Below are 12,152 nucleotides of genomic sequence, written 5' to 3'. Positions count from 1 at the left end.
ACTCTCACTCACTTATTTACTCACATACTCCTTTGTTCGCTTGCTTGTTTGCTCACTCACTCATTCACTCACGCATGCACTCACTCACTCACTCACTCACTCACTCACGCACTCACTCTTTCACTCACTTGCTCGCTAAGTCCCTCACTCAGTCACTCACTCATGCAATCACTCACTCACTCACGCACTCATGCACTCACTCACTCACTCATGCACTCACTCACTCTTTCCCTCACTTGCTCGTACAGTCCATCACTCACTCACTCACTCACTCACTCACTCACTCACTCACTCACTCACTCACTCATGCAATCACTTGCTCACCCACTTGCTCGCTTGTACGCTCAGTCAGTCAGTCAGTCACTCACTCACTCATTCACTCAGTCACTCACTCACTCACTAACTCACTCACTCACTCACTCACTCATGCAATCACTCTCTCACACTCACTCTTTCACTCACTTGCTCGCTCAGTCCCTCACTCACTCACTCACTCACTCATTCATTCACTCAGTCACTCACTCACTCATGCAATCACTCTCTCACACTCACTCTTTCACTCACTTGCTCGCTCAGTCCCTCACTCACTCACTCACTCACTCATTCACTCAGTCAGTCACTCACTCACTCATGCAATCACTCTCTCACACTCACTCACTCACTCACTCACTCACTCACTCATGTATTCACTCCCTCACTTACTTGCTCGCTTGGTCCCTCACTCACTCACTCTCTAACACTCACACACTCACTCACTCTCTCACACTCACTCACTCACACTCACTCACTCACTCATGCAATCACTCTCTCACACTCACTCTTTCACTCACTTGCTCGCTCAGTCCCTCACTCACTCACTCACTCACTCATGCAATCACTCTCTCACACTCACTCTTTCACTCACTTGCTCGCTCAGTCCCTCACTCACTCACTCACTCACTCACTCACTCATGCAATCACTCTCTCACACTCACTCTTTCACTCACTTGCTCGCTCAGTCCCTCACTCACTCACTCATTCACTCAGTCACTCACTCACTCACTCATGTAATCACTCTCTCACACTCACTCACTCACTCACTCACTCACTCATGTATTCACTCCCTCACTTACTTGCTCGCTTGGTCCCTCACTCACTCACTCACTCACTTGCTCCTTCATAGACTTCCTAATGCCTTATTATATTCACTCACTCACTCACTCGCTCATATACTCATAAACTCATAAACTCATTTATACACTTACTCATTCACTCTCTCACTCACTCATGCATTTACTCTCTTGCTTGCTTGCTCACCCACTATCTCACCCTCCCAATCACTTACTCACTCACTCAAGATTCAATGAAGCTTTATAATAAAATAAATGTTTAAATATAAACATTCTGCACAAATCCAGATTAAGATACAAATCAAATAAAAATAAAGCTCACTGGCTCATCAACTCCCTCATCATCAACTCACTCGCTTGCTTGCTCGCTCGCTCACTCACTCACTCACTCACTTATTCACTTAATTGCTCGCTCACTCACTCACTCACTCACTCACTTATTCACTTAATTGCTCACTCACTCACTCATTCACTCACTCACTTATTCACTTATTTGCTCACTCACTCACTTATTTTCTCACTCACTCATTCACTCAATCGCTCACTCACTCACTCTCTCACGCACTCGCTCATTCAGTGAGCATCAGTATAGTACTTTAAATTAAAGTTCGTTTCTGTTCTTTACAAGAAAAACATTACTAAAGTCTGTAGAAATTGAGATGAGGAATGAGAGACATGCCAGGTCAGACTCAAACCTATGCTGGTTGCGAGCATACAGCATCAACCACAGTGCCGCGGCTCCGACCTATATGCTTCAGAATTTCTGCTGTATTAAGAAACAAAAATCTTTGAAACACACACAGCATGTACTGACAAATGGAGCTCAAAGCAATAATATCAGCTCATCATCACGAGTATCGCGCAATAAAGCCTTACATTTTATGACTTTTTTATTGTTTTCTATGTCTCAGCTCATATTGGTATCTTGTAAAGTACAACTGAATTCCCTTCACACGTTACATGGAACATAAACGCTGTAATGTTGCTGAGACGACACGATTTCATACTGGACTGCGCTGAGATGAGCGGTCTGCGACCAGTCAAAGATCAATGTGATGAATGCCACCCCTGACATGCTTGAGCATAACTTATCTTATCAGAGAGCGTAAGGAAGGGATTTGTCACTCTCACATTAAATATGTTTTAAATGACGTCTGTGAGAGAGAGATTTCACCGTTTTTGACATTCAAAATGCAGAAGTGTTATATAAAAGTATGCTAAAGTATTGTCGAACTCTCAGCGGCAGCAGAGTGGTCTTGTTTAGAGTTAAGATGCTTTATTTGAAGTTAAGCACTGAAGTCATTATAATCTGCTTTGAGCAGACGGTTGATACATTTAGACATGTGGAGACAAATTCAGTCTGCATCATCAAAATCCCATTTGGCTTTTTGGGCCCGTAGTGTTGATTGCCTGCGCAAAAATCTCTGCTACGATTCTGTGATGTCATTTCAAAGGAGTCTTTTAGCTTAAACATTTATGCTATTGTAGTATTACACACGTTTGTGACTTGCCATAGACTTCTATTGTTTTAACGCCACATCACTAACTGCATTTTCAACTAAACGGCAGTACAGTCTACGACAAACCCGTCAGCAATAGCTCCACTGCTTCTGAGGTCAAACAGGGACTTGTAAGCCTTTCTCGTTTTGAAGTCTCTCCGAGGAAATGGACTGAGGGACTTTACATTCTCATAATGTGATTTATCTGCATGTCCAATTGAAGGATGGAGAGAGGGTTGGGTCCATCCTCACTGACGGACTGTTATGATGCCTGCAGATTGAGTTAAGCTCTCGTATCAGCAGAGCGAGCGTGTCGTCGAGTACGTGTGATAAGAGACGCTTGACATCCACTACAAAGACCTCGAAAAACAACAACAGCTTTGAAGTAGAGAGAAAGAAAGAAAGAAAGAGAAAGAGAGCTTTGTGGCAACTTTGCAGAACATTCACTTTTGTACTTACTGTCCTAAGCAGAAGATTACAAACACTAAAGTTCTCAGTTATGCTTCAATGAAGTATCAACTTAGTCTCAGATGTTTCTTCTAACATTGCTCCTAACGGGAGAAATAAAAATAGAAACCAATGAGACAATTGTAAAGATACATAAAGGCTAAATAGGTATAAATGAATGTAGATTGAAGAGGTCAAATAATTTGGATTTGAGTGAATTTGGCAACAGTGTAAACTGTGAAAAGCGCTAAACTGGAAATGTTTGAGTTCATACTGAGATTCTCAGTATTATTTACTTTTGACTGCAGATTTGGCAAATCAGAGGACATTTTGTGATCTTTTCTGAAACTCTAATGGAGATATTTGTGAGATTTCTAGCTCTTTTCCCACGAGAGTAATAAAGCGAATTTTTGTTCAGTTACCAACATCCTTCAAAATATCTTCTTTTGAGTTCTGTGGAAGAAAGTACTACAGATTTAAAATGACATGAGGGTGAGGACATGATACAACATTTTTCATTTTTGGGTGAACTATCCCTCTAATCTTATTGATGTCAGTTCTCTTTGTCAATAAAGGCCTATTTGCCTAAAAAACATGTCTTGCTGGATAATACACATTTTGCTGAAACACACTAAGTTCACCAATATTATTGTTTAATGTGAAACCAACTTTATGCCAGTGAACCTCTGCAATGAACGCGTGCTTTATCCGCGCCACGCATGCGTTTTAAGTACACACATTAAGACAACGTATAATATAATCTTTAAGAAAAGTATACAATATTCCTTAATCTTCCTGCAGGAGCTTGTTCTGTTCTTATGACAGAGGCTTCAATTCCGCGAGTAAAAAAACTGAGGGGACGGTTTACAAAACCAAGAGCACGGATTGGAAACTCGTGGGTGCAGTTTATTTGTCCGAGAGCAAGGTTTTGTAAACTGTGTGACAAGCCTCGGATTTGCGGGTCTTGTTTTTTTTTTCTCTGAATGGTGACCAGACGACTCCGTAAATCCAGTCAGTGAGAGTCAAAATCCATAGGCCATTAGAAATGGTGGGGGAGTCAGGATTATGATGATGCAGTCTGTGCATATTAGGATGATTGAAGTTTGTGTTTGTCTAAGGGACAAAAGTAAGCCCCTGCAAAATCAAATACTCTTACACATTAAATATGCTAATATTCATTCGGCGGTATAATGCTGAGCTTGACGTTGAGAAACATCGTAGTTGATCTAAATAGGGTTGTTTGTGTAGTTCAACCTTGCTAAATATAGGCCTGGTGTTTGTGGTTGTATATCTATATATGACGCATGTAATACGGTGAGATTGCAGACAGTTTGAAGAGTTAGGAAACGATTTTTGTGGTATTTCAGAGAATATAAACGTTGCACAATTGCAACTTCCTCTGCAAAGATATGCACTGCTGTAAGCATAATGAGTGCGCACGCTTGCATTTGTGCGTTGCATTTGTGCATTCGTCAGTGCTGCTATGGTGCAAGGTGTGAACAACGGAGATGTATGAATTGTTGCTAGAGAAACCTTCCCACGGGAAAACCACTAACAACACTCTCCTCTAGATACTTTCCCAGCGAAGACTCCTCCATAATCTCTTGATTTTCTGCGCCGCCATTTATTTTAATATTCCCCTTTTTGTCCTCGTGCTGTTGCTGAACGCTGCTCTCTGGGTTCTCCAGAATATTTAGGAAATCTGCTGACGACAGCATCAGAAAGAGGAAAGAAGGAGATGCTTTTCATTTTCTTCCGGGTGGTAGAAGGATGCTGTTTATGAGAACGGCGTTGATATAACAGCGAGGCTTGTTTTGTATGTCCACACACATGCAACAAACACCAACAGACGCATAAAAATGGCCAATGCTTTTTGGTTTCCATGACCTCTTTTCCTAAGCCTCTCTTTTGTCATCATTCTCTCCCTCTCTCCTAATCCTGAGCTTTGGCCACATTTCTCCCCTGGCTGTGTTGTGTGTTGGTTTGTGTTTTATGTGTTTATTTGTGTGCACAAAGGGAAAAGCTCTGACCGTCTTGAAAAATTTATATTTGATCCCACGTGTAAAGACAGTCCAGCTAATCTTACTTTAATCATCACTGCTGTCTTTCGGCGAGCGTGCATGTGCTCACCATCATGCTCATGCAACGACAGATATATGACTGACATTGACTTAACCAATGAAAAATATTAGCCTGAATTAAAATAGTAGTCCCAGATGTTGTTGCTTTTGACATCTTGTTATGTCATCTTTTAGGAAAAAAACCTTCCATTACTAATAAGTACTCCGACATAAACCATGACACTAAACTAAAGGATGACCATATGAATGAATAATGCCATTTATATAGCGTTGCAGGAAAACTTTGAAAAAAATATATAAATATATAGATCTTAGATAAATATAGATATTTAAGATAAGGGTTTTCAGACATGAACTGAGTTACTCTTCCCTGAGGTGAATCACAACATTACCAAGTAAGATTTCAACAGAAAAGGATTAGAAAAATGTTTTAAAAATGACAAAAATACAAAAACTGTGTATATAACACTCGTGGTAATTCTGTATTGAAATGTGTTTTAAAAAATCTTTTTCTCTTTACTTTTTCGAGGAAAGATGCTATAGAAGGTTTTTGGTTCCCCCAAATCATTTCTTACATTTTCGAAGTCTTTCCACTAGAAAGAACCTTTCGTGAAAGAGAATGTTCTTTATAGAAGCATTTACACAAAAACGGTCCTTCTATGGCATCATAAAGCACCTTTATTTTTAAATGCATACTGTATGTAAGCAATAAGGGACATGAGGCTGCTTTATCACGAATAAGTCATTGATGAAGGGTGTTTCACGGTCTTGCCTAACAGCGCCCTTCATCCATGATTTATTCACAATATGCACCAGCCACAGTCTTCCTTCCGCTGGAGGAAATCCCTGATTGACTGTGAACAGCAACAGAACGTTTCGTTTACATTGCTACGGGTGCGTTGTAGGGCTGTCAGACGAATAATTTGGATTAATCGCATCCAGAATAAAAGTTTCTTTACATTAAATAATATACAGTATGTGTGTGCACTGTGCATATTAATTACACAGACAAACACTATTATGTAAACACTCATTTATTTTTTTAGAGTGATTTATTGCGATAAATTGTTTGACAGCAACGATACACTGAATTGTTACGTGAAGCGGTCATAGCTGTGCTTTATCATGAATACAACAAGGCCATCGGCCAATCAGAAGCAAGGACTAGGAGTAACCATTTTTGAAGAATTTTTACTTCGAGACTGTTGTATTCCATTAATATACAGTATTCCACTCAAATATCCTGTTTCACTAGAAAATACATCACCGCACGACAGAAAACTGCATCATCAAGCAATTTCTTTAGTCTTCACATCCTCACAGGGAGCTGAAGGAAAGAGAGTTACAGTTAATAACACACTGACTGTCTATTTATGGCTGAATGCTGACTGAGAGTTTAGTTTAGCTGTGGCTACTTAAGCTCTGCCTGTAGACGTCATGTTTTCCCACAGACGCACATCAGCAGTTTATATTCAATTTCAGATTTAATCCCAAACATGAGAGCTACAGATTAAACGGTAGTTTTGAATATGACAGGTGTCTTTAAGCAATATTAAGGTGATTTGCAGCTAACATTAAACTATCGGTAGAAGCAGGCCTACTTCGAAAATCTAGAAAAAACTTTTATTGTGAGATAAAACATTTTTTTAAAATACAGAAGCAAACCTTCATACCTTCTGGCTGCAGGGATATTGGACATAGTTTGAGTGTTTATAGTCTCGTGGGGTAAAATAAACCGCTAAATCTTATTAGAATGCAGAGTTAAATGAGATAAAACATGAATAATTAAAGTTTGCTCCAAACAAAAGGAATTCTCAGCAATGGTGTTTCTTTTTCAAGGCCCCAATTTCTTCCAATTATCTTGTTTATCTGTAAAATGTTTCTCTGTAAATGTACAATTTACCAGCACTAGCGCTCGTGTTCTTTTTAAATGCATCCATTTTAAGCACAAACAGTCATGCTGTTTCCAATAAGAGATGTGAAATATCTCTGCCGGCCTAAAATCTGTTTCATTAATCACTTCAGTCAAACTCTATAGACCTTCATGTTAAAAGTCAATAAGCACATTTTAGTGCACAATATTATGTTAGGTCTGTATGTCCTGAGTAGTTTGTTTGCCAACTTTATCCTATATTTTTATTGTATATTTACATTCACTTCCCCTTTCGTGACGATCCGATGAACTTGTATTTTTTTGTATCTGTATTCATATGGGTTAAACATCAGTCTGTATTTTTTTTTTATATTTGCGTGTGACCCAGATAGCCCAGGTACGTCTGTAAAATGTCTGCTAGGGTTCTGGAGATCTGGAAAACTTCTGCTAAACATCTTAGAAAGAGCAGTTTTACATCCACAGTTAAACATCTTAAAGACATCTTCTAGAGGTCTATATGACATCTGACATCTCCAAGACGTATCGCAGATGAGCAAACTATGTCTTGGAGATCCATCAAATAGATGTGTGCCAGATTATGTTTGGGGTTGTCTCAAAAAAGCATTCTATCAATTTACCTCTGTTGTTGTTTCTGTTTAAGTTTAACACAGACTTTATGGTTCACGTCTCTACTATCAAAAAGCTAAAAATGATTGTAATCAATACTCGTCTTTCTGTGTACATCTGTAGGTGGACTGGAAGAGCCGTACGGCAGGACGTGTGTGTATGTGTGTGTATTCCGCTCAGTGGGATGTTCTCAGATCTCCCTAAGGTGCTGATACTGGGGGCCATTGCAGCGGCCTCTGCCTTTGTGGTCACCATCCTTATCCTACTGGTGTGTGTGGGCTGTCAGAGGTAAGTTAACACACACGTGGGTCTGTAGTGAAGCGCTTGTTTCTATTAAATGGAGTAAGATGTATAGTATAGGTTGTATAAAAGAATCCAACCTAAGCGGGACGTTTGACAAAAGATTAGTCTTATGTGTTTTGTATGGTATTATCATCTCAGGAACCACGAGTGAAATGTCATCAATCATAGGAATCCCAATGCAAAGCATCTTTTGATACGTGGGATTATTAGCATAGAGTGCAGGGATAGCCGTTTCATGATCGAATTGTTAGAGATTTGCATGTGTGCATTTGCATTTCCGTATGTTTTGATGCGGGGTAAGACATATAGAATGTATGCAGAATGCGGGTGAAAAGAATCCCTATTAAACGCTTCAATCGATATGATGTTTCTCCACACATAAAAAGCCTTTCTGTACAAAGCACCCACTCATATGTTAAAAACGTAATGCGTTGGCATCTTAAAAAGCCCCCCCACTCTTATGCCAGGGCGCCACCTCCTCTTTTCTTCTGTTCTATCTTTCTTTCCGTCTCTATCTCTCCTTCCCCGCTGCGGAGCGACTTGATGAATGCTAATATGACTCGTTCAGCAGATTGCGAGCCTTCGGTAGGAGCCTGTTTGAGGAGAAAAGCCTTAAGTTAAGCTGTGCATCCGATGCTCATTTGTGACAAAGACTTTTGCTCGCAGGGAATGAAACTCCCAGACGAATCGGTTTCTGTACTTTCAGGTGGAGTTCTATTTCTGTTTCGCGTAATGTTTCACGGAAAAGATGAATAAGGGACTGTGCTTGTTTGTTGTTTTTTTACCACAAAGTCATGTTTTTGCTGTACTGCAAAAAACAGTCTTGCTGTGAATTGATACAGTTGGGGAATGGCAAGCTGTATGAAAGACTTTGGTTTGTATAGTTGTAATGCTACAACTACATTTATAGTTTTGCATTTGGCTTTCGTACAAAGCACTACATGTTAAAGATGCAGTCTGTAACTTTTGCCTCTCTTTTACCTACTCTGTTTAAAAAAAAGCAGGCTACTTTATGTACATATAAAAAAAACAAGTGACACTTCCTGCAAAATCTGAGCCAATATCTACAATTCTAAATTATTTTTTGTAGGTAAGAATCATATTGTGGGTATAATATATGGGATCCAGAAAACACGTGGACTGATCAAATGTTACTTTGACGAAAGCCAAATGAAATAAATGTAATTGTACACGGAATTCGTGGCAATCAAACCTATGGCCTTGGTGTTGCTAACCGACTGACTTGGTGATGTACAGAAGAGCATAACCGAGGTTGATACAGCGACAGCTACAACTAAAGAGGTTGATAGAGATATTTAGTGCTCAGGACTTCTGAACGCTGGTCTGAAATCCAGCAGACTGAAAAGATGCAGGCAGGACAAATGTCAGAAGAGCCCAGAAATGACGGTGGGTTTCATCTCCATGATGGAAAAAGCACACGCACAACTCACTGTTCAGGAAAAATCTAATTATGTTTAAGGAAACCCAAGAGAAAATGTTGTTGCTCAGGAGTTGCTCTCCTACAGCTCAGGAGACATAATGGAGCTCTCAGTATCAACTTTGGTACAGATATCTTTTGTATGATGTTTTGGAAGAAACAACCATATAAATACATTTGTATAAAAATACACCATATAAACAATGCTTTTTTTTATACATTTAGAAAAAAGGAATATAGAGTCATGAAACTGATGTGGAATAATTATATTTATTCATAAAATGTGAACCGGTCTATGAAATCCAGGTTACAATCTTATATGAGATTTTGAGCTTCAAAATATGATTGTATTAATAAATTTTACAATTACAGTTTCAATCTTTGGCATGACCTTCCTCGGTCAATATTAAACATATTTTGTACAATATGTTTTTTACATTATATACGATTGCATGTCAAAAGTAAATCATAAAAACAACTAAATCATCTGATGTCCAAATACTTTTTAAGCAATTAAATACTTTTTTAGATAATATAACTTTTAATAACTGTTAGATAATTGCAAAAAAAAGTGACAAACATAAAGGTGATTAATGTGACTTTATGGCAAAAAATAAATACAAAACATGGAGATATGAGGTTGCAGTAGGACAACTGTGATATTTTAGAAGCAGGACACACAAGCAAAAACGTCAATTGACTCCCCAATAAACCTCAGTGCTGTTGAAGAGAAGCAACACAGACATTAGTCATCTCATCTGTGATTTTACTTTCCTATGTAAAACCCCTCTTAAGAAACAACAGAATATCATTTCCACCTCAATCTCAAACTTGGTAAGAAGTGTATTCTTAATAATGAATTAATCTTGCGTTGAAAGTAAAAATGGTTGTACTGAAGCAGTATTCACGACCGCACACTCAGTAAAAAGTGCAGCTGTTATTATGCTGCGTGAGGGTTCGCAGTATATATACAGTGTGTTCTGAATCTATAGACACAGGGTCACTAATACCTCAGCTGCGAACGTGTCCCTTTGGTCTCCTGAGTTTTCCGACCTTCACAGGAGAACAGAGAGCGATACAGCCCTTCAGAAGTACCAACAAACAGGAGGCTGCGTCACGCTACGACTCCCCACAGGCGTTTGGATGAAGAAATAGACAGCAGTACACTAATGTAGCTCAGTTCGTAATGTTTCGGCGTAATCATGCAAATCTATACATCCCTTAAAGGATCAGTTTACCCAGAAAGTCACTCGACCTCACATCCATATTCCAACCCGTGACTTTCTCACCTCAAAAGGAACATAAAAGCAGAGCATTGAAGAATTTGTAGTAGTTGCTTTTTTTTTACAATTACACTCGGTGAACACTGAGGCATTCAAGCTTCAAAAGCACCATAAGAGCGATGTTTCAGAATCTTCTAAAGCCGTGCAAGAGCTTTGTGTGCGACACAGACCAGGCTTCAAAGACATTTGTATTTCACAGCATAAATGTTATTTTTGGGTCGTTGAACAATGAGTTGGAGGAAAAGCCTCGGTCTTACAAATGTGCGAGAGCTGTCTTGGCGGATGTTAAAAATGGAGCGAGAGTGAAAAGGAAAAAAAAGGTGTGTGAAAAGAAACGTTTCGCAGAGAGCGAGGGAATCTGTAATTGATGTCATAGCAGATGTGTGTTGGGGACGGAGGGAGTGAATGTAGAAGAAATTAGGAGAAGCAATTGTCAGGGTTACCTATCAGTTCTCTCTCTCTTCCAGCCAGAACACCTGCAACAGATCCAATCCCTCACGATTTCACAATCCCCAGATAAAACCAGATCCTACCAACCCCACAGAGAGCCATTAGAAACGCTCGCTGTAGTGGAATTTCACTTACTGTTCAATTCAACAGTACACAGTAGCTGTGTTCCAAAACCTTGAGTGAAATCATAGTGCTTGAAAAGGCATCATAACCAAAATAGAGGCTAATAAGTGAATCGCTTTTTTTAAATGGTCTAACATTCACAGTAGAGATGTGCCGATACTAAGCTCATGTACTCGTACATGTAAAAATGCACCGATACCTTTAAAAATTTGCATTGAGAGTTTGTGAAAACCACATCAAATTAAACATTTTTTCAGAATGTGTTTAAGGTGGAGTGGTTTGTTGAAGCTATTCTATTTCTATTAGTCTTGCTGTGTTGTGAAAAGGTAAAGGCATCGGTACAGGCATCGGTATAGGCGAAAGAATATCTGTACTCGTACTCGGTCTTTAAAAAAGGGTATTCGTGTATCGCTAATTCACCAGAGTTGGTTTCTTTACAGACAGACTGAGATTTGATGTAGATGATGGTTCCATTTTAACTAGTAGCCTATTCAGTTCTTACTCAATTCCTGTCGAACTACACTAGCTATAATCCCCAGAGACCGATCACAGACGTTACTGTATTCATGAATCTCAGCAGTGACTTTATACCAACTTTCATGAAGCATCTCACAGAATGTCATCTATTTGCTTGTATCTTAAGCCTACACTACTGTTACACTACACTACTTCTGTCATCATTTATTCACCCTCATGCCGTTAAAACCTGTACATACATTTTCTTCTGTGGAACACAAAGGATGATATTTTGAGAAATGTTTAGGTGGTTTTGTGTTCATACAATGGAAGTTAATGGTGGCCAATGTTGCTTGGTTACCAACATTCTTCAAAATATCTTCTTTTGTGTTCTGCAGAAGAAAGAAAGTCATAAAGGTCTGAAATGACACAAAGGTGAGTAAATTATGTAGGACTTTAGTAA

At 39.2% G+C, this 12,152-nt stretch overlaps 1 protein-coding gene across 1 annotated transcript in view; it reads left to right on the top strand.

Moving 5' to 3' along the window:
* LOC306906375 (uncharacterized protein) overlaps positions 1-12,152 on the top strand; it is a 40,731-nt gene that overhangs the window by 15,959 nt on the left and 12,620 nt on the right. The window contains exon 2 of the mRNA XM_079477721.1: positions 7,760-7,924. Coding sequence (XP_079333847.1) covers positions 7,821-7,924 — 104 coding nt within the window. The 5' untranslated portion in view covers positions 7,760-7,820. The remainder of the gene's footprint in view (positions 1-7,759; positions 7,925-12,152) is intronic.

This window comes from Barbatula barbatula (assembly GCF_947034865.1).
Source record: "Barbatula barbatula genome assembly, chromosome: 17".
Lineage (NCBI taxonomy): Eukaryota > Metazoa > Chordata > Actinopteri > Cypriniformes > Nemacheilidae > Barbatula > Barbatula barbatula.
This window is presented reverse-complemented; position numbering and strand designations above follow the sequence as displayed.